The 27,304-nt window shown below is 42.0% G+C and overlaps 2 protein-coding genes across 2 annotated transcripts; both read left to right on the forward strand.

Annotated features, from left to right (window-relative positions):
• The first annotated feature begins 15,089 nt into the window (after nucleotides 1-15,089).
• LOC127342839 (probable receptor-like protein kinase At2g42960) lies at nucleotides 15,090-20,091 on the forward strand. Its single transcript, XM_051368852.1, has 8 exons — nucleotides 15,090-15,350; nucleotides 16,161-16,832; nucleotides 16,939-17,043; nucleotides 18,447-18,569; nucleotides 18,780-18,950; nucleotides 19,031-19,160; nucleotides 19,346-19,555; nucleotides 19,641-20,091. Exons 1-8 carry the CDS (start codon nucleotides 15,340-15,342, stop codon nucleotides 19,686-19,688), a joined length of 1,470 nt encoding a protein of 489 aa, XP_051224812.1. The 5' UTR covers nucleotides 15,090-15,339; the 3' UTR covers nucleotides 19,689-20,091.
• Nucleotides 20,092-22,357: 2,266 nt separating this feature from the next.
• LOC127339713 (uncharacterized) lies at nucleotides 22,358-22,912 on the forward strand. The gene has a single exon (XM_051365533.1). The coding sequence runs from the start codon at nucleotides 22,358-22,360 to the stop codon at nucleotides 22,910-22,912; it is 555 nt and encodes a 184-aa protein (XP_051221493.1).
• Nucleotides 22,913-27,304: the final 4,392 nt, after the last annotated feature.

The raw sequence follows: 27,304 nt of genomic DNA on the forward strand, positions 1-27,304 counted from the left end.
AATAAATTCATGTTTATGTGGGAGAGAGACACGCTCCGCTGTTTCATATGAACACTGGTGTTCTTAGCTTTACTTTAATGTTCATGGCAAAGGTTGAAACTGCTTCGTTTATTGTTATTTGGTTGGAAACAGAAAATGCCTCATATTGTCTTGAATAATTTGATACTTGGCAATTGTTGTGCTCATATAGATCATGTTTAAGCTCTTGCATCATGCACTTTGCACCTATTAATGAAGAACTACATAGAGCTTGTTAAAATTTGGTTTGCATGATTGGTCTCTCTAGAGTCTAGATATTTTCTGGTGAGGTGTTTGAACAACAAGGAAGACAATGTAGAGTCTTATAATGCTTGCAATATGTTCTTATGTAAGTTTTGCTGTACCGGTTCATACTTGTGTTTGCTTCAAACAACCCTGCTAGCCTAAGCCTTGTATTGAGAGGGATTACTTCTCATGCATCCAAAATCCTTGAGCCAAAAACTATGCCATTTGTGTCCATCATACCTACCTACTACATGGTATTTTTCTGCCATTCCAAAGTAAATTGCTTGAGTGCTACCTTTAAAATTCCATTCTTTTTCTTTGCAATATATAGCTCATGGGAAAATAGCTTAAAAACTATTGTGGTATTGAATATGTACTTATGTATCTTATTTCTTATAAGTTGCTTGTTGAGCGGTAACCATGTTTCTGGGGACGTCATCAACTATTACACTTTGTTGAATATCATGTGAGTTACTATGCATGTTTGTATTGTCTGAAGTAAGGGTGATTTATCATGAGTTGAATGGTTTGAGTATGCATATTGTTAGAGAAGAACATTGGGCCGCTAACTAAAGCCATGATCCATGGTGGAAGTTTCAGTTTGGACAACAATCCTCAATCTCTTATGAGAATATTATCTGTTGTTGAATGCTTATGCATTAAAGAGGAGTCCATTATCTGTTGTCTATGTTGTCCCGGTATGGATGTCTAAGTTGAGAATAATCAAAAGCGAGAAATCCAATGCGAGCTTTCTCCTTAGACCTTTGTACAGGCGGCATAGAGGTACCCCTTTGTGACACTTGGTTAAAACATATGTTATGCAATGATAATCCATGTAAATCCAAGCTAATTAGGACAAGGTGCGGGCACTATTGGTATACTATGCATGATGCTTGCAACTTATGGGATATCTTATACATAACACATATGCTTTATTACTACCGTTGACAAAATTGTTTCTTGTTTTCAAAATAAAAGCTCTAGCACAAATATAGCAATCCATGCTTCCCTCTTCGAAGGGCCTTTCTTCTACTTTTATGTTGGGTCAGTTTACCTACTTACTTCCATCTTAGAAGCAAACACTTGTGTCAACTGTGCATTGATTCTTACATACTTGCTTATTTGCATTCATCATATTACTTTGTGTTGACAATTATCCATGAGATAAACATGTTGAAGTTGAAAGCAACTGCTGAAACTTATATCTTCCTTTGTGTTGCTTCAAAACCTTGTACTAAGAGTTTATTGCTTTATGAGTTAACTCTTATGCAAGTCTTATTGATGCTTGTCTTGAAAGTACTATTCATGAAAAGTCTTTGTTATATGGTTCAGTTGTTTATTCATTGTCTTTACCATTGCTTCGAATCGCTGCATTCATCTCATATGCTTTACAATAGTATGATCAAGATTATGTAAGTAGCATGTCACTTCAGAAATTATCTTTGTTATCGTTTACCTACTCGAGGGCGAGTAGGAATGCTGATACATCTCCAATGTATCTATAATTTCTGATGTTTCATGCTTGTTTTATGACAATACCTACATGTTCACACTTTATATCGTTTTGATGCATTTTCCGGAACTAACCTATTAACAAGATGCCGAAGTGCCAGTTCCTGTTTTCTGCTGTTTTTGGTTTCAGAAATCTTACACAGGAAATATTCTCGGAATTGGACGAAATCAACGCCCAGCATCTTATTTTTCCCGGAAGGTTCCAGAGCACCGAAGAAGGGCCAGAGAGGAGCCAGGGGGGCCCACACGCCAGGGCGGCGCGGCCAAGGGGTGGGGCGCGCCCCCCTACTGTGTGGGCCCACCAGGACCCCTCCGAGGCTGCCCTTCTGCCTACTTAAGGACTCCGTCACGAAAACCCTAAACCAATAAGCCACGATACGAGAAAAGTTCCAGAGCCGCCGCCATCGCGAAGCCAAGATTCGGGGGACAGAAGTCCAGTTCCGGCACGCCGCCGGGACGGGGAAGTGCCCCCGGAAGGCATCTCCATCGACACCACCGCCATCTTCATCACCGCTGCTGCTTCCTATGATGAGGAGGGAGTAGTTCTCCCCCGAGGCTGAGGGCTCTACCGTAGCTATGTGGTTCAACTCTCTCTTTGTGATCTAGTTGAATATCATGTATGTGCTACTCTAGTGATGTTATTAAAGTAGTCTATTCCTCCTCCATGATGTAATGTTGACAGTGTGTGCATCATGTAGTACTTGGTATAAGCTATGATTGTGATCTCTTGTAGATTATGAAGTTAAATATTACTATGATAAGTATTGATGCGATCTATTCCCCCTTTCATAGCCTGACGGTGACGGTGTGCATGCTATGTTAGTACTCGGTATAATTGCAATGGTCTATCATGCACTCTAAGGTTACTTAAATATGAACATCGAACGTTGTGGAGCTTGTTAACTCCGGCATTGAGGTGCTCTTGTAGCCCTACACAATGAATGGTGTTTGTTATCCAACAAGAGAGTGTAGAGTAGTTTCAGTTATGTGATCAATGTTGAGAGTGTCCACTAGTGAAAGTAGGATCCCTAGGCCTTGTTTCCAAACATCGAATCTCCGTTTATTTACTGTTCCATTGCATGTTTACTTGCTGCCATATTTTATTCAGATATGGCTAACCGAATCTTTCGGGTGCCGTCCAACAATCACATACCATGGAGGAGTGTCTATTTTTGTTAATTAATTTGGGACTGGGAATCCCATTGCCAGCTCTTTTTGCAAAATTATTGGATAAGCGGATGAAGCCACTAGTCCATTGGTGAAAGTTGTCCAACAAGATTGAAAGATAAACACCACATACTTCCTCATGAGCTATAAAACATTGACACAAATCAGAGGTAATAAATTTTGAATTGTTTAAAGGTAGCACTCAAGCAATTTACTTTGGAATGGCGGAGAAATACCATGTAGTAGGTAGGTATGGTGGACACAAATGGCATAGTGGTTGGCTCAAAGATTTTGGATGCATGAGAAGTATTCCCTCTCGATACAAGGTTTAGGCTAGCAAGGCTATTTGAAACAAACACAAGGATGAACCGGTGCAGCAAAACTCACATAAAAGACATATTGTAAACATTATAAGACTCTACACCGTCTTCCTTGTTGTTCAAACACTTTACTAGAAATTATCTAGACCTTAGAGAGACCAATTATGCAAACCAAATTTTAGCAAGCTCTATGTATTTCTTCATTAATAGGTGCAAAGTATATGATGCAAGAGCTTAAACATGAGCACAACAATTGCCAAGTATCACATTATCCAAGACATTTTAGAATTACTACATGTATCATTTTCCGTTTCCAACCATATAACAATTAACGAAGCAGTTTCAACCTTCGCCATGAAAATTAAAAGCTAAGAACACATGTGTTCATATGAACCAGCGGAGCGTGTCTCTCTCCCACACAAGCATTTATTCAAACAAAAGCAAAAACAAAAACACACAGACGCTCCAAGTAAAGTACATAAGATGTGGCCGAATAAAAATATAGTTTCAAGAGAAGGAACCTGATAATGTTGTCGATGAAGAAGGGGATGCCTTGGGCATCCCCAAGCTTAGATGCTTGAGTCTTCTTGAAATATGCAGGGATGAACCACCGGGGGCATCCCCAAGCTTAGAGCTTTCACTCTTCTTGATCACATTGTATCATCCTCCTCTCTTGACCCTTGAAAACTTCCTCCACACCAAACTCAAAACGAACTCATTAGAGGGTTAGTGCATAATCAAAATTCACATGTTCAGAGGTGACACAATCATTCTTAACACTTCTGGACATTGCACAAAGCTTCTGAAAGTTAATGGAACAAAAAAATCCATTCAACATAGCAAAAGAGGCAATGCGAAATAAAAGGCAGAATCTGTCAAAAACAGAACAGTCTGTAAAGACGAATTTCTAAGAGGCACCATACTTTCTCAAATGAAAATGCTCAAATTGAATGAAAGTTGCGTACATATCTGAGGATCACTCACATAAATTGGCATAATTTTCTGAGTTACCTACAGAGAATTTGACCCAGATTCGTGACAGAAAGAAATCTGTTTCTGCGCAGTAATCCAAATCTAGTATGAACCTTTCTATCAAAGACTTTACTTGGCACAACAATGCAACAAAATTAAGATAAGGAGAGGTTTCTACAGTAGTAACAACTTCCAAGACACAAATATAAAATAAAAGTACTGTAGCAAAATAAACACATGGGTTATCTCCCAAGAAGTTCTTTCTTTATAGCCATTAAGATGGGCTCAGCAGTTTAATGATGCACTCGCAAGAAATAGTATTTGAAGCAAAAGAGAGCATCAAGAGGCAAATTCAAAACAAATTTAAGTCTAACATGCTTCCTATGAAAATGAATCTTGTAAATAAACAAGTTCATGAAGCATAATGCAACAAGCATAGAAAGATAAAACAAGTGCAGCTTCAAGATTTTCAGCAAAAAGAGAGGTGTTTTAGTAACATGAAAATTTCTACAAACATATTTTCCTCTCTCATAATAACTTTCAGTAGCATCATGAGCAAACTCAACAATATAACTATCACATAAAGCATTCTTATCATGAGTCTCATGCATAAAATTATTACTCTCCACATAAGCATAATCAATTTTATTAGTTGTAGTGGGAGCAAATTCAACAAATTAGCTATCATTATTATTCTCATCATCATATATAGGAGGCATATTGTAATCATAATCAAATTTATCCTCCATAACAGGCGGTACTAAAAGGCTACTATCATTATAATCATCATAAATAGGAGGCAAAGTATCATCAAAGTAAATTTTCTCCTCAATGCTTGGGGGACTAAAAAGATCATGCTCATCAAAACCAGCTTCCCCAAGCTTAGAATTTTCCATATCATTAGCAACAATGGTGTTCAATGTGTTCATGCTAATATGTTCCATGGGTTTTTTAATTTTCGGATCAAACCATCCATGTCTTAAATCAGGAAATAGAATAAGAAGCTCATTGTTGTCCATTATGCCTTACTAGTGTAAACAAGAAACAAAAAGATGCAATTGCAGGATCTAAAGGAAATAGCTTCGAGCACACACACAATGGCGCGAGAAAAGTACTGTTACCTGGAACCGGAGTATGAGTGCCTTTTACCTTTCCTCCCCGGCAACGGCGCCAGAAAAGTGCTTGATGTCTACGGGAGCTTCTATTCTTGTAGACAGTGTTGGGCCTCCAAGAGTAGAGGTTTGTAGAACAGCAGCAAGTTTCCCTTAAGTGGATCACCCAAGGTTTATCGATCTCAGGGAGGAAGAGGTCAAAGATATCCCTCTCATGCAACCCTGCAACCACAAAGCAAGAAGTCTCTTGTGTCCCCAACACACCTAATAGGTGCACTAGTTCGGCGAAGAGATAGTGAAATACAGGTGGTATGAATAAATATGAGCAGTAGCAATGGCACCAGAAAAGTGCTTTGCTGTCCAGGACTGGCGTGTGGTTGATGGTGGTAATATTGCAGACAGTACAAATGCAGTAAAACAGTAAACAAGCAGCGATAGCAGTATTTAGGAACAAGGCCTAGGGATCATACTTTCACTAGTGGACACTCTCAACATTGATCACATAACAGAATAAATAAATAGATGCTAGACTCTACACCCTCTTGTTGGATGATGAACACCACTGTGTAGGATTACACGAACCCTCAATGCCGGAGTTAACAAGCTCCACAATACTCGATGTTCATATTTAAATAACCTTAGAGTGCAAGATAGATCAACATAACCAAATAGATCACATCAATACCATCATAGTAATAGTTAACTTCATAATCTACAAGAGATCACAATCATAAACTACGCCAAGTACTACATGATGCACACACTGTCCACTTTACATCATGCAGGAGGAATAGAATACTTTAATAACATCACTAGAGTAGCACATAGATGAATAGTGATACAAAACTCATATGAATCTCAATCATGTAAGGCAGCTCATGAGATTGCTGTATTGAAGTACATGGAGAGAGATTAACCACATAGCTACCGGTACAGCCCCGAGCCTCGATGGAGAACTACTCCCTCCTCATGGGAGACATCAGCGTTGATGAGGATGGCGGTGGTGTCGATGGAGAAGCCTTCCGGGGGCACTTCCCCGTCCCGGCGGCGTGCCGGAACAGAGACTCCTGTCCCCCAGATCTTGGCTTCGCGATGGCGGCGGCTCTGGAAGGTTTCTCGTACCGTGGCTTTTCCGTATCGAGGTTTTAGGTCAGGGACCTTTATATAGGCGAAGAGGCGGAGTTGGAGGGGCGACGAGGCAATGACACAATAGGGGGGCGCGGCCCAGGCCCTGGCCGCGCCACCCTGTCATCTGGGGCCCCTGTGGCCCCCCTCTGGCGGCTCTCGGGTGTTCTGGATGCTTCCGGGGATTCTAAGATGCTGGGCGTTGATTTCGTCCAATTCCGAGAATATTTCCTTACTAGGATTTCTGAAACCAAAAACAGCAGAAAACAGGAACTGGCACTTCGGCATCTCGTCAATAGGTTAGTTCCGGAAAACGCATAAATATGATATAAAGTGTGCATAAAACATGTATATATCATCAATAATGTGGCATGGAACATAAGAAATTATCGATACGTCGGAGACGTATCATGAAGCAAACCTTGAAAGACTATGGTGTGTCTCTTGGTACGATGCCTCTTCTTTGTGACAATGAAAGTGCAATTAAGATCGCCAACAACCCAGTTCAACATTGTCGCACCAAACATATTGACATTCGCCATCACTTCCTACGTGATCATGTTGCCAATAAGGATATTGATCTCACTCATGTGGGAACAACCTACCAATTGGCGGATATTTTCACTAAGCCTTTGGATGAAGCTCGTTTTGTTAACTTGAGAGGAGAACTAGGTATTCTTGATCCTAAAAACTTGGATTGATTAACTTCTTGCACTATATTCTTGCATTTATCTTGCTATCTAGCTTAGAGGCATAGCACATATGGGGATAGTCATCCTACCATGTCTTGGTATGATGCATACCTATGTGTGCAACATAAATAGACCCAATATCATTATATGGACCCAAGCATGTCTCTTCGAGGTCTCATGACATTTGCACTTTCACATAGGGGGAGTAATCCCCCGCCCCTCATTGAGCCTTCATTACAACTTGATTTGACTATATAAGGCCAAATGATCTTATTGCAAAAATCATTTCAAAATGACTTATGATTCTTGATATATATTTCGAATCATGCCCATTGTTGCTATTTACATCTTGTTTGGATTTTCTCTCCAATGGGTATGCCTAGAGAACTTTGTGTTTCCAACCCCATGTCTATGCTCATCTCATCATCATCTATCTATCTATATGTACATGTCATCATCTGAGCATTCACACACATTTACACAAAGAATAGGGGCAAAACGAGGCAAAACAAGACAAAACTGGGCAGTTAGTCCCTGGCCGGTCTCTGGCCCGGTTGGACCGGCCTCTGGGCCGGACCAGCCGGCGCCAGGTCCGGTCGACCAGGCGCCCGACCGGCCGTGCGGCCTGATATGTGTTGGGTGAGGATACCCCTTGGGGTCTTCTTCCTCATTACCCCCCAACTCCCAAACCTCCATGGCCGCCGCCTCCACCACCTCCACCACGTTCTAGGACCTTCCCACCACAAGAATCCTCCCAAACTCCACCAAACCATAGATCGGGCCCCTTGGAATAACTCCACCAAAGGATTTGGTCCCTCTCAAGCTATTTTGGGAAATTTTGGAGTTCTTGGGTTTCAAGCCCTACCTAGTGTTCTTCTTTCTCTCTTGATCAAGGAGGACCATGTCTTCGGGTAATTTTCTCTCCCTTTCTCCCTATTTTCTAGTCCTCATCACACATTGCAATTTCTTGAGAAGATTTGAGGAAATTTTAGGGTTAGGGTTAGGGTTTGTAAGTCCTCATGCCTTTAGAGTGTCTCACAACACAATGCACATACTCCACTCTTTTGCTATAGTCTATGTCTAAGTTTATGAGTTTTTGCATGATTTTGTGGTAGAAATTATGGGCAACATCTCACAAATCGATAGATCCGGTCACCAGCCAGGTCAACCGGCCTCTCAACCGGCCGGCCCGGCGTGCCGCCCGGTCAACCGGATTGGCAATCGGCTCGTCCGGTCTGCCGCCCGGTTTGACTGGCATGTGCGCCGGATCGCCCAGTTTTTGCACAATCTCATCGAAACACTTGGATATATGCTATGCTTTTTGTCTTCCCTCTTATTGATGACATGTACACTTACCCCACTGCTATCCTCGCTCTATTTTCTCATTCACAGGTAGTTGGAGTGGTGAAGCACGTGGCACTGTTGCCAAGAGAGGACGGACTGCTGAGAATCCACCCCGCCGTACTAGTGGTCGCGTACCCACTAAAGCCCATCAGACTACTGACACTGGCAGCTCGGCGGGGAGAAGAAGCAAGTCAGTTGGTGGTAAGAAGAAGGATAAGCATGCCGCCCAAGAGGATGATGAAATCGTGCCAGACTTCAATATAGCAGATGCACATCGTGGTGACTGGCAGGATGTGAGGATGGTGAATCCGTATCGCTATGAGCAACGGACTTACACTGGTGGGGACAAGTTCTTCTGGACCAAGACACAAGCAGCCCTATGGGATGGTTTCTATAATACTCGAGAGTGTATGAAGAATGGTGCTGTTGTGATGCCCAAGGCCATCAATCCTGAAGAGCTTGCCTTGCATGAAGCCACAAAGTACCGGTTTGTGGTTGAAACCTTGAAGGGTATGGGACTATATGACCTTGTGTGCCTGAAGCCCGATGATGAACAAGAAGATGCCACCTATTGTCCCCTTCTAGTCCGTCAATTCCATTGCACCGTCTTCTTCCATGATGATGAGGACCGCACCATGACTTGGATGACTGGCAGGGAGAAGTACTCCTGCACCTACACTCAGTTCTGTGCGGCCATGGGTTTTGGTGGTGGCCGTGCTCAAGGGTACAGGATTCATACTCGGCCTAAGCTCACTAGAGGTGACATCTCCTTTTGCTATCCCACTAACCCCACAGCTGGGCCTCCCACTATCTCTGAGATGTACTACTCATATCTTGTCCTTGCCAAGATGTTCCGTGAGAGTCTCATCAGCAAGTCCGGCGATACTAGTGAAGTCAGGAACTACCACCTGAATCTGATGTACTATTGCCACCCTGCCAGGATAAGGAAAATTGATGGTTGTGATCTTATTCACTGTGAACTGAAGCATGCAGTTATGGACCGCATGACTCCCAACTATGCTCAGTATGTACAGCGGCTCATCAACCACATAGTTCCTCCTCCTCTCAACACTCTTGATGAAAGAGTCATCATGGAACCATTCAAGTTCCCTACTTAGGACGGTCGCCCGGAAGTCCCTTCCATGATGCCCTCCAATGAGCGCCGTTCCAAGGAACACCATGATCCTGCAGCAAGCTCCAGCTACTCCCGGCGCCCTCAGCGTGGTGCCGCTCGCTTCTTCTCCAGCATGTGGCAAATGTTCAAGAATACCAATGATGTTGCACATCAAAGTCTTGCTTTGAACCAGGAGACACGGAGGAGACAGAATGAGTTCATGACTGCACGGAATGCTCCTGTTCCTCCTTCTGGCCCTGAGATGGAGCCTGTGGTTGCACCTGCTTGGGAGATGCCTCCCATTACTGATGAGATGCTCCAGAACTTCGACCTATCCATGTATGCTCATGGTGGCCCTCCTCCTCGAACTGCTCGTGCACCTACTCCTACTGATGATGATGGTGATGAGGATGAAGGTGATGCGGCTGCGCGCGATGATGGCGAGAGCTCCTACTCCACCGGGCATGAGTTCTACTGATGGGTGTGCTAGCATCTCTCCTCTTTTCTTCGCTTTTTTGGTGTTCCGATGCCAAAGGGGGAGAAGAGAGTAGAGTCTAGGACCACGGGGTTCTTTGATTGTCACAAGCCATGGGTGTTGCTTTATTTGAATCTTATATGGCTTGTGCTTATTTGCTTTGATTTCTCAAGAACCATTTGCTACTTCGAATGATTTGTGTATGGACGTGTATGGACGATTATTTCTATGCTTAATCACTCTATTAGGATAATCATGCTTTATGCTTATATATCTTGATATACTTGTCCATACCATGCATGTTTCCTAAAGATATTGGGGGAGCTTCTCATATTCCACAAATGGTGCACTTTGCATTCAAACGCAAATTCTCCAAGTGCACACATTATGGGGGAGCTGTCGTAATATCTTATATGGAATCAAGGTTTAGAGCTTATCATAATATCTATATGTGACTCTAGCTCGGTTTGTCATCGTATACCAAAAAGGGGGAGATTGTAAGGGTATTTTACCCTTATCCATTATTTTGGTAACAATGACACCGTGCTAGAGTATTTGACCTAATACGTTTATAAGGATTATCTCAGGTATTAGGCAAAGAGGCATAAATGGTGTATCAAAGGAACAAGAAGGCTAAAGGAGACCCCCACTTCAACAACAATCAAAAAGGGGTCTACAGCAGAAATCCGGTTTGCCGCCCGGTCAGCCGGCCTCACAACCGGCCAGTCCGGCGAGCAACCCGGTCGACCGGGCGCCAAATATGCGCCTAAGAGATCCGGTCTGCTGCCCGGTCTGCCGGCCTACAGACCGGCAGGCCCGGCGTGCGGTCCGGTCGATCGGACGCCAACCGGGCGCCAACCGGAGGAGCTCCTGGATGTCGCAAAGTGTCTCCGGTCTGGGTCCGGTCTACCGTCCGGTCTGGACCGGCAGGTCCGGTCCCTGGTCCGGTCCGACCGGCCTCTGCACCGGGCAATCCGGTCTGTGGTCCGGTTGACCGGGTTTGTCGGGAGAAAAGCTGAGGTGGTAAGTGACCAACGGCCATATTTCGAAAACACTATAAATAGCCCTTCTCCTACCTCTGAACAGCTAGGCACTACACTACAAGCTGTTCTTGAGCTCTCTCTCTCTTACTCCATTGCTAGAAACACCAAAAGGCTCAGATCTCCCTCCCCCTCCACCCAAACTCAAATCCCTCTGGGGAATCGTTAGAGGAGGACCCGATCTACTGTTCTACCAAGCCAAATCTCATTCCCCCTTGTATTCATCGAGAAGCTTGCTTCCTAGGGTTTCTTGGAAACCCTAGGTGGGCAAGAGGAGTCTGGAAGCATCCGGGCTGTGGATTTGCTCCGGGCAAGATTGTGAAGGTTTGGAGGCTACCTCAAAGTCTATCACAAGTGAGTGAGCTATTCCTTCGTGGGATAGGCTCCGGAGAATAGGGTGAGCCTTCGTGGCGTGGGGAATCCTTCGTGGGACCTCCACCCCTCCAAACGTGACGTACCTTCTTGCAAAGGAAGGGAACACGGGAATACATCCTCGTCTCCGCGTGCTATCGGTTATCTCTAATCGAACTCCTTACTTGTGATTTAACTGCCTGTGAGAGCCTTCGTGCTCGAGTTAGTTGTATCCTCATATAGGTTGCTTCACCTAGTTTGCATTAGGCTCATCTTTATATTCCGCAAAGCCTAATATTGCAAAGAAAGAATTAAAATTTGTAGAAACCTATTCACCCCCCTCTAGGTTTACCATCTCTATACTTTCATAGTGGCGGACCAAATGATGCGTCACTACTAACACTTACCAGTGGCGTGGTAGTAGTGGCGCACTAATTAGCTGAGCCACTGTTAATCATTTTCTGGTAGTGGATAGAGCTTTTGTTCCCTTTCTGGTTTTAGCTTTTTTCTGAATATCAGTTTCAGAAGGTTGTTGGTGGGAAACAAATAGACTTTATGATTACAGTTATGGAAAACTTATGAGGATTAATTTATCTGATGAAAAGGATCATTTTGTTTGGAATTTGACAACAAATGGTTTGTTTACAGTGAAATATATGTATGAGGATCTTATGAATGACCATACACCTTTTCTGCGAAAATACCTTTGGAAAGTTAAAATTCCTCTAAAGATAAAAAATATTTATGTGGTTTCTGAGTAATAAGGTGTTGCTTACTAAAGATAATTTAGCCAAAAGACGATGGAATGGGTGTACAAAATGTGTTTTTTGCGGAGAGCAGGAGAATATTGAACATTTTTTCATCACTTGTCCCTTAACTAAAATACTTTGGCGTACGATTAATTTTACTTTTGCTCTTCCACCTCCAACCAATATTACGAATATGTTTGGTAATTGGTTAAATGGAGTTAATAGACAATCTAAGACTTTCATCCGTATTGGGGTCTCTTCCTTATGTTGGTCTATATGGAGGGCGAGGAATGATATTATTTTCAACAAAAAACATTCTTTTCACTTTTTGCAGGTTATCCATATGGTGTCACACTGGGTTCAGTTGTGGGCTCTTCTGTCACCGGAGGATCAGCGGGATGCTATGGCTACTGGATGCACACGGCTCCAGATGGTCGCTCAGGATATCTTGTGCCAGACTGGCTGGCGGCACAATAGAAGACTACGATGATGTGTAGTCCAATTTCGCTTTGTTTCTTTCGCTGGTTGATTCTTGTATCAACTAGGCGAGGACTGAGATATCATAAACTTTGTATTCATAACTTTTTAAGTAAAAGGCCGTGTACATTATCATGATGCAGAAGCCGGGGTTATATTCCCCATTTCGAAAAAAAGCTTTTTCTTAGCAGCTAGCCCTGTTAGCTGCCAATGGCGTTTTGAACTGTAAGCCCGTTTGGGGCTCCTCTTCTCTAAAAATAAAAATAAAGTTGCTAATAATCATACAAGTAAGTTGATATGTTATCATAAAGCACTAGCTGGGTCGTGCGAAATCATGTCTGTTGTCCACATGTTATCACATGAACATGGAGGAGGCCATCACTCTTTCGTGTCTGAGTGTGTGGCTGGAAAGCTATGGATATCTGCCGATCGGTGGTACCGTTCACCGGTTTATGTGTCATCATGTTTTGGAAGGAAATCCCGAGTCGGTTTTCTAAACAACTCTCACAACACTACCAATTTACTACCACGTGATGTAGCCATCTTTACTGTTATAAAAAAATGCAACGTGAGACATCTCAAGTGTGCTAGTAGCAGTAGACACACGACTTTCTGTTTCTGTACATCAAGCTTTGGGAGTAGGTTGGTTCTGGTCGCAACAGACGATCAGGTAGCTCTAGCTCCCTTCCGACGAGCCAACGTGACTAGTGCCTCCGCTCGAGAGCGATGCGTTGGTACGTCGTACAAGATCTTTCGGTTTCTTCGACCTCAAGGAAGACAATGCACCGTACAGTACAGATCGATGAACCTCAAAGCCGCTAGCCCGCCACGATCTTTACACGGGTGCGCGCTTGCTTTACTTGCTTTCTTCACCTATATATCGTGTAATAATGGAGTCGGAAAGCAAAGGTGGGGGATAATGCCTAGACAAGGAAGGGAGCCCAACCTAGGAAGATATTCTTGGAACTGTTGATCTAACAAAGGTCATAATCAGGACCACTTTTTTTTTTTTTTTTTTTTTTTTTTTGGAAAAGGGCCGTCTATCTATTAGTATCATCAATAGCAAGCTCTAAAAGTAATGGCCATTGTAGCAAACGAAAAAAATTTAGGTGTGACCCTAGCCTCCTTGGTTGTCTCTCTCGCGTCTCCGGAGGCCTCCCCCGCTACCACAGAAAAAAACATGTCTATTTGCCGCCCCTTTCACCTCGTCGCCACCGGAGGAGGCCGTCGGCAGTGGGGTGCCCCCCTCTTTGCTAGCCTTTTTTCACATCCCCTTTTTGACAGTGTTTTCAACCATCAACTCCAGTACGATCGAATCTTTTCGCGGAGTCGCCAATTCAAGGGAATTTTCCTTTGTTGCCATCGTCGTGCGTTGTCGGCCCCGGAGTTTAGCACCACCGTCCCCAGCCGGAATTCGCGGTGAGGAAGTTGTGGTCACGGCACTCCGGGTGTGAGCCATCCATCGCCGCTCGATCTGATGTTGAGTTGTCGAGACAAGCACTAGAGCAAAGGGAAGGTGTTCCGTTGTCCTCACCACTTCCTCACGAGAGTCAGGCAAAGCTTGTCGTATTAGAGCTTGTTGCAGTAGACAAGCAAGAAATCGTCATAGTAAAGCCCCAAAGGACCAGCGCATCAGAGCATATCGCCAATGATTAGAATAGTAGATCGAAAGAGCCATTCATGCAACCATACAAATGAACACGAACACCATCTTAGGAGATCTGCTAGGAAGACAACTCCATATGCCCTCCGTCGGTGCTAGACGCACCACCGAAACAGAAATAGAGCAGAGATGATCTTATTCTGACTTTAAGATGCAGCTAACGTCTCACCATTAAAAAAAAAGACACAGAAGCTAACTACAAAGGAATGGAAATCATCCCACCGGTAAAGGGTCGTGTCAGCCGCACCTCCATAGCCTCAAAACTAGGGAATGGGATTCAACCTAAGTCATACTTGTAGTGTATTTTGATCTTTCTATTGTAAATTTTGGTCTCAAAATTAAGATAACAAAAACCAAAATGCATTATAAGTACGACTTAGGTGGGATCCATTGCTTGAAACCATTAGAAACCGGATGGAGCAGCTGCATAGACATCAAAGGGGAGGAAGCCCCAATGGGTTGTGGAGCGCCGTCTCTCGCCCTTGGGAACGTACAACAACCACTCACCCTATTTACATGTCCAAAAGGATGGTTGTGCTTCAGAAGTTCTTTTTTTTTTTTTGTTCCTTTCTCTCTTATATTTTCATTTATCTTTTTTTATTCGCAGATCCAGTTAATCTGCTGGATACAGCTCACCAAAATCCAACAAACTGGCTCGCAAAAAAAAAAATCCAACGAGCTAGTAGAGTAAGCCAGTGCCACCTCCAGGTACAGATACCCCGAAAAGAACCAACAAGTCACAAGTGTGCAGGGCCCCGGACGAGAGCACTTCACCAACCAACCAAGAGAAATTCCTCGCCTCAACACTCAATTTCTTGCCTGGCCTCGGCCACATCGATCTGCCAAATTCTCGAGCACTGGTGGGCGCGGGGGCGAATGGTGGAAGGCGGCGACGGCGGCGAGGTGGCGGACGGGTTGCCGACTTCGGGTTTGGCCTCTCCTGTCCATTCCTGGCCCGCTTGATGGTAGCAAGGTGAGCGTGATTGAGATAAGGCTGCGCGGTTTATCTGCGTGCCTACTGGTGATACTCGTGAGAGTGCAAGCTAGTTGTTTGAGTGTTTGCCTACTAAGGCTCAGATCGATCAGACGATCAGATGCGCCATGTTCATGCGCCTGAAGATGAGGTACCCCACTGGAAGTCACGGGAGCTGTTCGCGCACATGTAATCAGTGCTGATTCGCTCATGGTATTTGCTTGAGGTACTAGGATTTCCTGGTTCTCTTGGATGAATGCAGCTCATATTTGAGTCCAAACTGCTGCTCTTTGCCTTCTTGTATAAACTGGAAGCAGGGCTCTGCTTCCGGTCTCTGCTCTTGTCAGTAATCTGTAGTCCTGCCTGCTGGCTGTTATTACTTCGAATTCTTGAATTCTGTTGATAAAAATTTGTACTGTCTTATAAGTTATAATCTTTATTCGGTTTTCCTGTGATGCTGGTCCGGTCTATGAGCTGCACATGACTGTTCAGTTCTCAGTCAGGTCATCGAGCCTGAACCTGAATGTTTAATCCTCTTATGAGTCAGGCCATCGGCACTTTCTTAAATGTCCAGTAACGCCAAGTTTGTTATTGTGTGCTTTATAAGAATAACCTTTTATGTGTTTAAGGATTTATTGCAAGTGTAATTACCACTTCTCTCATTTTTTTTTGGGGTGACCTTGATCAGTGCTTTATGTTCTCTTACCACTGCTTTCTTTATCCTTTTGATTTCTTCATACCTAATCCAGCTACTTCAGCCCAATTCTAGTAATTCTGATGATCTAATGTTTAAGTGTGTCTCGGTTGCAGGGAAATAAAGATGACAACCAGTGAAAACTTACGCACGGAACTGTTGTCGAGGACTCCACCTTTTGGTTTAAGACTATGGGTTGTGCTTGGCATAAGCATTTGGGCTGCAATACTGTTTGTCCTGGGCTGCATATGCTTCCTGCTGATATACTGGAGGAAACAAGGGAATCGGAATCGCAGTAAGATTTCTGAACCTGAAATCCCTGATGTAACCAAAGAGATTGCAGTAGATGAAGCGGGCAGCCGAGCTTTTGTCGAGAATTTCTGTGCCCAAGAAACTCACAGCTTTCCGGTCAAGGGGAGATATACTGAGAAAGATTCAGGGAAACTGTTGGCTCACTCGATTACGAGTGAATCAAGTGGTGACCATAATTTTATTGAGTGCATCTCAGTGAAGCAATATGATAGGAGCCACTCTGGTGATGAGGGCAGCTCAGCGTATGATAAGAGGCAGTTTTCTCAGTCTGCCACCATGTCCATGTCTCCCAGGACTGGTCTCCCAGAGTTCTCTCATCTGGGTATGGGTCATTGGTTTACTCTCAGAGATTTGGAGCGTGCAACAAATGGGTTCTCTAATGAGCATATCATCGGAGAGGGGGGATATGGGGTTGTTTACCATGGCCAACTTGTAAATGGAACTGATGTTGCCATAAAAAAGCTTTTTAACAATATGTAAGTGATATTAAAGCTGGTTCATAAAAAAATGAGCTCTAGACTGCAGAATGATATATGGATGATATGCTACTGACTTTTCCAAAATCTGGGTATGATTTTTCAGGGGCCAGGCAGAAAAAGAGTTTAAGGTCGAAGTTGAGGCCATTGGTCATGTTAGGCATAAAAATCTTGTCCGGCTTCTGGGTTATTGCGTTGAGGGAAGCCACAGGTGATTCCTTGTGTTAATTTTATTAACTGCAACCTCTGTTCCCATTTATAAGACGTTTTGGCAAGCTAAAATATCTTATAAAAAGGAACGGAGGGAGTAGCCTTTTCTATCTCCCAAGACCAACATTCATGGAGCTTCACTTAATATATTTTGTCCAGATGGTTAAATCATCATTTATTTTTCATCTGTATCCTTTTGTTTCTATTACATCGCTGGAGTGGAATTTGCAGGTCCCAAATTGCAAATTGCAACCACTCAGATAATCGTAGAGCTGTTGAGATATGAAAATTCCTGCATTGGAAGCCAAACTTTCACTGTTTATGTAACATGCACTAATTATTAAAATCTCTAGTACATCTCAGCTAGACTCAGTGATACCAAATCTACTGAGAAAATTTGTTTATAAGATGATAATGACAGTAGCTCCACAAATGTGGTAGGGTTTAAATGATTAAAATAGCAAAGGTTCTTATTTGGTATTTACGGTTATGTAATACCCAACACGTCATTGAACTTTATATCAGGAGGTCTCTTGAGAAACAATAGGCTAACAATTGTGTCTATTTTGAAGCCTACAAGTCTTTTCAGTAGCTAACTTACGCTAAATGTCCTGGTACAATGCATGGTATGCACACTGTGATGATTGAAGGTGCTTGTACTACTTATGTTTGGGATTTTTACTAGTACAAGTACCTTGATGATCATATGTGTAGATACAATGCATTGTACCATCTCCGCTTTTGTTGTGTTACTGTGCTTGATGGTTGTTGTGTTGTGCAGTTGCTATATGTTGAATATGGGAACTTTTTTTTTCTCTCCAGCACAATGTTGAATAAGAGAACTGAAGGCATCATTTAGCATTATTACACATTAATAACTAATAAAAGATGTATGGTGAACGTCCAACCAATGTATTTGCAGTAGATATCTCAAGCTGTTTCAAGAAACTTTAGTATAATATTATGATCATTAATTGGCTGTACAAATAAGTGACTTGCCATCCACATGGGACCAGAGTTTGCAAAGGCGGAGACACCGAAGCAAAACCCGACTTAAGATTTTTGGCTTTCTGAATCACTTCTTGTAAACCTAAAATCTAAAGTTGAGTCTAGGTGATAAGAGACTAGTTCATCCTTAGTAAATCTTATCTGCACAATATTTGTTCACATTAGTTGGCTAGCCAGGCTCATCTGTAAATTTGCATGGACTGTATGTTGGTATATCGGAAATAGCTTCCTATCTCCATAGGTACTTGGTCTGTTTTTCTAAGCTGATACAGATATTTCCCATAATAAGTGTAATTCATATAAACACATAAAGTTCTATTTGCTTCAATCAGCATATATTTTTTGTAAAACAATTACAATTTACAGCGCACCACAATTAAGCCATTCATATTGCAGGATGCTTGTCTATGAGTACATCAGCAATGGGAACTTAGATCAATGGTTGCATGGTGCGATGCGTCAACAAGGTGTTCTTACTTGGGAAGCCCGCATAAAAGTTACCCTTGGAATTGCTAGAGCGTAAGAAATATCCTATTCATGAAATTGACTTATGTTGACTACTTCCACTGTCCCATGAAACATGTCGGAAGTTTGCCTAAATTCGGACGTATCTAGATACATTCAAATTTAGACAAACATCCGACATGTTTCATGGGATGGAGGGAGTATATTATTTTTAATATACTAGTATGTAGGAATATACACTAAACTAATATTTCTGCTGAGCAGATTGGCTTATTTGCACGAAGGGATAGAGCCAAAAGTGATTCACCGTGATATCAAATCAAGTAATATCCTTATTGATGAAGAATTCAATGGCAAACTTTCTGATTTCGGATTATCTAAGCTCTTGGGTGCAGGCAAGAGCCATATTACTACTCGAGTTATGGGAACTTTTGGGTAAGCTCTGATTGTCATGTAGTACCTTTTCCCTGCTGAGTTGCTGCAACTGCATAAACACTGATTCTCATTGTTTTCAGCTACGTAGCACCTGAATATGTAAATACGGGGCTGCTAAATGAGAAGAGTGATGTCTATAGTTTTGGGGTACTTCTCTTGGAAGCGGTGACTGGAAGGGATCCAGTTAACTATGGTCGGCCTGCTAATGAGGTGAGCATTCACAGAACCCTGTATCTACCTTCATGCCTAGTAATCATTCATATTTTCTTTTAAACAGGGAAAGTACCTTGATCCTGTGTGACTCGTTTTGTCAAACATATTCAATTTATGCTAGTAAAATTTAGTCTTTCCCTTACTCTCTTCCTTTAAGATATGCTGACATTGATACCCTGCAGGTTCATATGGTGGAGTGGCTTAAACTGATGGTTGGCAGCAGGAGAGCAGAGGAGGTGGTTGATCCTGAAATGGAGACTAAGCCAACTAAACAGGCTCTGAAGCGTGCCCTCCTACTCGCACTCAAGTGTGTAGACCCTGTTGCTGACAGAAGGCCTACGATGGGTCAGGCCGTCCATATGCTAGAAGCAGAGGATGTGCCAACACGGGAGGTTTGTACAATTCACATTTTTTTTCAATACGTGTTGGTGTCAAACTGCAATAGTCTGAACTCTCAAGCCTGTGATCTCACTGAAGGATCGGAGGAAGAGCCGGCTGGCACAAATAGATGGTGGCAACACCTGACCTCGGTCAGTCCCCAAATCAAGGTTGCGGGTGTTTGAAAGTTTTTATGATTGGAAAGATTCATCTTGGGACATACAACATAAATAAAGCTCTTCACTTGGAAAAAGATCAAATAAAGCTTTTGCTGGTACTGGATGGAAGAGACTACTTGGTAAGATGGGAATCCACATTTTCCACAAAAGTAAACCTCGACAGCCTGAATTGAAGGGCATAATTGCACTTTAGAGTTCAGAGCACATCATATGAATTTTAAAATGGACAGCGAGTATGCTCATTTTTACTGGGTGGCGATGGCGAGGATTTGTTTTCCCATACATTTACGGTGATTGATGTTTGGAAACCAGATGATCAAATCCACTGTACAGTCTAAAGTAATCTAGCACTATCTTCCTTTTTTGACAAAGTGCCTCATAATTCTGAATCTTGTTGGTTGCACTTTGTTTTCGAAGATAGGGGGCATGTATATATAACCTTCTTATCTATCAATGCATTGAAACGAAAGGCTTTTGCGTTTTCGCAAAAAAAAAAAAAGAAGTGCAAATGACCCTGTATGAAATGGAGGAATACCAAAATAATTTCAGAGGCGCTGCCATACTTGGATGGCAAATCAATCATGCTAACTGCATTAAGTGCACAACATAATGAAATTGCGTTGAATACTTCAATCAGAAAGACCATACGAGCCACTAGATAGCCCTGCTGGCACTAGATTTGAAAGGTAGCAAAACGTTCAAGAAGGTGAAGATAAAACATGTGTATGTGTTCATGGAATAAAATTTAATTTTTTTTAAACACGGATCTTTTCTTAAGGCGGATACAGGTGTCCATGTACAACTTAAGGTGGATACCCTAAGATCTTTTCTTTATATGCACAATGAAATCCGAGATACAGGTGTTCATGTACAACTTAAGGCGGATCTAGCTGCGCATTTGTGGGCGAGGAGAGGAGCCACCAACAATGCATGATTTTATTTATATTTGCGTGATTGTATGATTTATTTGGTTGTATGAATAATTTAAGTACTATTTGTTTGATTGCATGAATAATTTAAGTATTGTTTGTGTGATTGTATGAATTATTGAATATAGTATGAATAAAATGTGATTGATATATTGTTTCAAAATATTGTAAAAAAAATTTGGAGGCCGCCGTTTGGGAGTCACCGGTGTGGGAACAACATCCCCAAAATAGAGGATGCACCGATGGCGCTCCCATACAATAATACCTGTGACCCTACCAGCGACTATATGGAAACACACCGGTAGAGATGCTCTACCGTTCGTCCAACACCTTCGTCCGTCATCTGGCACCTGTGATAAACGGATGGTAATAAATATGCTGGACTGTGAGCCTAATACTACTGTTCAATAATCTGAATACCAAGTTCAATACATGAGCATATACACAACCGGCGGACCAGCTGTCCTTTGCTGGTTGGTTCAAGTCGGGAGAGCAAATAGATCCGGGAGCCAGTTTGGATTTCCGTTTTCTTCTTCCACACAACTTTTACATAATCACAACACACATTCAAGCATGTTGGTCAGAAATTCTGGTGTTGATGAAACAATTGCCTCGTTGTCGATGAGTGCAGTACATACTCCAATAAACTGGTGATGTCATGCAAAGGATCAAGAGGTTACTCATAAGTAGTCAATTAATCTACTACTCCTACTAATTCAGCAAAATCCTCAACATATTCATCCACTGTGGAGTTCTGTGAAATGTGAAATAAAAACATGTGTGTTGGTTCCTGGGCAAACCGCAGAAATCCACCCAAGTCACGTTCGGAATGTGCTGCTGCACATGTTCCAGCCAAGGAGGCACCGATCCCTCAAATTGCGATACTGCTAAAAGTAGTACTCGCATCTGGCTTGTCCTTTATCAAAAAAAAAAAAAAAAAAAAAAAAAAAAAAAAAATCGCTTGCCATTGTCTCGGGTTCCATCCAGAATCGAGGTAATTCACCACAAGGGAAATGTGCCAATGAATAAGTATTCTCGTCGCACGAAGAAAAATTTACAAAGTGAGAAATTCAAAATGAGCACCAGTAGAAAACAGGTCTTTCGTCATACCCTTTTAGTCTCGGATGTGTCCTGGGCCGGGACCAAAGGCCTGGCCACGTTGCCCCGAATGCGCCCAATCGTACGGTACCCATATGTTTCGGTTCATTAGGACCCATTTGCCCCGGTTTGTATCCCAAACCAGGACTAAGGGTTTTGCGGCGCGCTGCGCCCTGCGGTACCCCCTTTAGTTCCGGCTGGTGACACGAGCCGAGTCAAACCGTTCGTTTCCGCAGAAGCCGATCGTCGCGTCTCCATTAATAGCGTCAAAATCGAGTGTCACGCGTCACCATTACGGTAATCTAAGCTGCCGACTCCGGCGGCCAGCCACGGAATTGATCACCCGATGGCTGGCATGTTCATGTTCATCTTCCTTTCCTTTATATGTCGCACATCTTCTCCACCATTGCCACACACATTCTTCTCCATCTCATCTCCTCCTCTACCAAAAAGCTCTCCTCTTCATCGACGTTTCGGACTCAATGGAGCACCTCGCGTGTGACTCGGCTCCTCGAACTCGGTATACCACCTCATGGCCGAAGGGGTGGGTTTCAAGGTCACGGTCGCGCTTCGTGTAAGAAGGGTGGATAAGTAGATCCGCGCCGTGAAGATGGACTATCTCGACAACGCACCAATCAAGTGCGTCGGCTTGGACTGCGAGTTCACCAACCCTCGCGAGGGTGATCAGCGCACCGCCGTCCTTCGACTCTCGGTGGCGTCCGAGAATTTGGTATTCCATATTTGTCAGACTGATGAAGGGCCACAAGTTCTCAAGGAGTTCTTGCAGGACGATACCATCAGATTCCGCGTCGCGGCTATCGGCAAGGATGTGGAAATGCTGAGTCCGTACAGTATTCATATTAATTCTGCGTACGACCTCCAGAAGATACTCCCGAATCTCACAAGTAATCACATTTCGAGTCTATATGATCTGGCGAATTCTATCATTGGGACAAATCTTGAGAAGAAGAAGAGGAAGAAGTACAAGAAGAAGGACGTTGCGCAAGAAAAAGAAGATGAACTGATATTTGAGTGGGAAAATACTCCATTGAGCTACGAGCAAGTGCGCTATGCCGCTCTGGACGCTTGTCTGGGCTTCGAGATGGCTAGGAGTTATTGGGAGCTAGTTGGCTACAATAGCCATGTTGATCGTCTTAACATTTAAAGAACAATGTGTATGAACTATGTGTCTTTCTATAAATCGTTCAATATATATCAATGAACTATGTGTCTTTTAATATATATCGAACTATGTGTATGAACTAGCAATATATTTCATTGTGTATTTTACATCTGTGCATTCACTCAGTCTTGGGGCACGTTTCTTGTATACCTAAGTTATATTAGTCCATGCCTCTCCACGTCCACCTCCATCACCATCACGTTTCTTGTATCTCTCCATCCTGCCACCTCCACGTCCACCTCCTTCACCATCACGCTGCACCCGACGCTCCACCATCACGCTGCGACCGAAGAAGATGTCACTCCAATTATTCCAATTGCGGTTTATAGATTTAAACATATTATTTGTCCAATTGCGGTTTACATTTTAAAGATATTAATTTTTGGCCATATTATATGAATAATGCATATATTATTTGATAATAAAAAATGAATAAAAATATAATTATTTCATATTCAAATTCTTCACATTTTTCTAATATTAAAGCATATATTGTTTGTCCAATTGCGATTTACAGATTTAAAGGTATTAATTATTTGGCCATATTATATGAATAATGCATATATTATTTGATAATAATTATAAAAAATGAATAAAAAACATAATTGTTGCATATTAAAATTTCTCACATTTTTCTAATAATAAATCATATATTATTTGTCTAATTGCGGTTTACAGTTTAAAAATATTAATTATTTGGCCATATTATATGAATAACGCATATATTATTTGATAATAATAATGAATAAAAACATAATTATTTCATATTAAAATTCCTCACATTTTTCTAATAATAAAGCATATATTATTTGTCCAATTGCAATTTACAGATTTATAGATATTAATTATTCGGATGAAACCTGGTGATCACGGGATACGTGAGCACCCTTCTCTACACGACACGTGTCTAACGATGTTAGCACTGTACACGCATCGACGTGGTCCAGCGCGTTGAGTGAAAGGGTGGAGAGACGCAGAGAAGGTGCACGACGACGCACTTGGTCGGGGAGACACTAGCGTGACCTCAGACGCGCGAGGTGGAGGCAGGCGAGGTGGAGGTGTATGCCGGCGAGGTGGAGGTGTAGACCGGCGAGGTAGTGGCCATTAGTGAATGGCCGTTAGTGACCGTTAGTGAGTAGCAGAATCCAATGGTGATGGACCAAATCCAACGGAGATAACCGGGTGCTCACGTATCCCCGTGATCACTAAATCCACCTGCATTAATTATTTGACCATATTATATGTATAACGCATATATTATTTGATAATAATGAATAATGAATAAACACTTAATTATTAAATATTCAAATTCCTCACAATTTTCTAATGATAAAGCATATATTATTTGTCCAATTACGTGTTAGAGATATGCCCAAGAGGCAATAATAAATTAGTTATCGTTATATCTTAGTGTTCATGATAAATGTTTACATCTCATGTTATAATTGTATTAACCGAAACATTGATACATGTGTGTTATGTAAACAACAAGGAGTCCCTAGTAAGCCTCTTGTATAACTAGCTTGTTGATTAATAGATGATTATGGTTTCGTGATCATGAACATTGGATGTTGTTAATAACAAGGTTATATCATTGGGTGAATGATATAATGGACATACACCCAAATAAGCGTAGCATAAGATCAAGTCATTAAGTTCAACTTGCTATTAGCTTTCGATACATAGTTACCTAAGTCCTTCGACCATGAGATCATGTAAATCACTTACACCGAAAGGATGCTTTGATTACATCAAACGCCATTGCGTAAATGGGTGGTTATAAAGATGAGATTAAGTATTTGGAAAGTGTGAGGTTGAGGCATATGGATCAAGAGTGGGATCTGTCCATCCCGATGACGGTACTCTGGGCCCTCTCGGTGGAATGTCATCTAATTAGCTTGCAAGCATGTGACTGGGTCACAAGAGATGACATACCACGGTAACGAGTAAAGAGTACTTGTCGGTAACGAGGTCGAACTAGGTATGAAGATACCGATGATCAAACTTCGGACAAGTAAAGTATCGCGTGACAAAGGGAATCGGTATCGTATGTAAATGGTTCAATCAATCACTAAGTTATCGTTGAATGTGTGGGAGCCATTATGGATCTCCAGATCCCGCTATTGGTTATTGGTCGGAGAGGAGTCTCGATCATGTCTGCATAGTTCACGAACCGTAGGGTGACGCGCTTAAGGTTCGATGTCGCATAAGTAGATTCGGAATATGAGATGGAAACCGAAGTTTGTTCGGATTCTCGGATGGGATCCAGGACATCACGAGGAGGTCCGGAATGGTCCGGAGAATAAGATTCATATATGGGAAGTCGTTTTCCGGGGTTCAGGAAAGTTCCGGTGTTTTGACCGGAGCTTCTAGAAGGTTCTAGAAGGGTCACCAGTGGGCCCACCACCCCGGGAGAGGCCACATAGGCGCCACATGGCATGGTGGGTTTGAACCATATGGAAATGTTTAACAAGCAGTTTAACATCATTAGAGGTTCTTTTCACAATATCATGCAAATTATTTATAGCTCTAGAATTTTCCATTAGGTGATGTTCCACTCTCTTATTATAATTATCTCGCTTAACAATATAATTATCAAATTTATCTAAGCATTGATCAGGGGGTTTAGAGTAAGGAATATCTCTATTATCAAAGCGTTGGAGAGAGTGTACCTCAATAGTAGAAGAGCGAGGGATTAACTTACATAATTCTTCTATATGTGGTAGATTCTTCACATCTTCAGTTTTAATACCCTTCTCCTTAAGAGATTTCTTAGCTTCCCTCATCACTTCATCATTTAATTCAATCATTCCCTTTTTCTTCGGTGTTGTTATTGGCTCCGGTGTAGTCCAATCATCATAATTCTTGCTTATTTTGGCCAATAATTCCTCAGCTTCAGCCGGAGTTTTTTTCCTGAAAACACAACTAGCACAACTATTCAGGTATGTCCTAGATTCAACAGTTAGTCCATTATAGAATATATCAAGGAGTTCATTTTTAGCTAACCGATGTTTAGTTAGTGCTCTAATTAAAAAACAAAATCTTGCCCATGATTCATGCAATTTCTCTCCTTCTACCTGCACAAAATCAAAGATTTTCTGCAAAGCAGCATGTTGAGCACTAGCAGGGAAATATTTCGGAAAGAAAGCATTAACCAAAAAAATAGGACTATCAATAGATCCAGGAGAGAAATTTTAGCTGCTCCTCTCAGAGAGAAAGGGAAAATTTTAGTGACAAAATAAGTGTGTATCTTAATATCATTAGAGAATAAATTGCTCAAAGTCGAGAGTTCATTCATATGTTTCACAACACTTTTATTTCCAGCACCACATGAAGGTTCTTTCTCAAAAATAGATATGTAAGATAAATCCAGAGATAAATCATAATCCTTATCTCTAATATTTATGGGAGATGTGGAAAATTTAGAATCGGGAGACAAATTATATCTAACAGCTCGTCTTGCAAGAAGACTTCTCATAGCACTTGCATCTCTAGTAGCATGACATTCTACAATGAAGTCATCATCAAGTTCAATATAAGTTTCATCAAGATCATCACTAGGATTCCCCCTAGCTTGAGGTGAACTAACAGGTGTAATAGTTTTTTCAGAATTTTCAATTTGTTTAGCGATAGAAATTGTAGTATCTAGGAAAGGACCTAACGAAACCACTCTTATCAAGCACAGTAGAAGCATCATCAAAATAATCAAGAACATTATCAAATTCAGTAGAAGTAGCAGTACAATGTAGCGTAGTAAGAAGCTTACTCATAACAGATGGCGAATCAAGAGAAACAGAGGTGTTCAGAGTTGTACCTCTTCTTGTGCTGGATGGCAATATAAGGAACTTTGATTCAGGAGCTTTCCCCATAATAAATAAATTTTAGCGAACAATATCACCTTCAAGTGGGCTTGTAAATAAACCTATGCTCCCCGACAACGGCGCCAGAAAATAGTCTTGATGACCCACAAGTATAGGGATCACAACAGTCTTTAAGGGAAGTAAAACCCAAATTTATTGATTCGACACAAGGGGAGCCAAAGAATATTTATAAGATTTAACAAGTCAGTTGTCAATTCACCTGCACCTAAAAATAGACTTGCTCGCAACAGTTTATCAGTAGTAACATTTTTATGGTGAAAGTTCAGAGATAGTAAACCTAGAGGGGGGTGAATAGGTTTCTACAAATTTTAATTCTTTCTTTGCATTATTTGGCTTTGCGGAATATAAAGGTGAGCCTAATGCAAACTAGGTGAGGCATCCTATATGATGATGCAAGTAACTCGAGCACGAAGGCTCCCACAGGAAAATATAACACAAGTAAGGAGTTCGGTTAGAGATAACCGATAGCACGCAGAGACGAGGGTTTATTCCC

This window comes from Lolium perenne, chromosome 3, assembly GCF_019359855.2.
Source record: "Lolium perenne isolate Kyuss_39 chromosome 3, Kyuss_2.0, whole genome shotgun sequence".
Lineage (NCBI taxonomy): Eukaryota > Viridiplantae > Streptophyta > Magnoliopsida > Poales > Poaceae > Lolium > Lolium perenne.

Bases quoted from the DNA above. Each gene is read 5' to 3' on its own strand.
- LOC127339713 (XM_051365533.1), top strand. From the start codon at position 22,358: ATGGACTATCTCGACAACGCACCAATCAAGTGCGTCGGCTTGGACTGC.
- LOC127342839 (XM_051368852.1), top strand. The intron at 16,833-16,938 runs GTAAGTGATATT...ATGATTTTTCAG, and splicing joins AAAAAGCTTTTTAACAATAT to GGGCCAGGCAGAAAAAGAGT. The intron at 17,044-18,446 runs GTGATTCCTTGT...TTCATATTGCAG, and splicing joins TGCGTTGAGGGAAGCCACAG to GATGCTTGTCTATGAGTACA.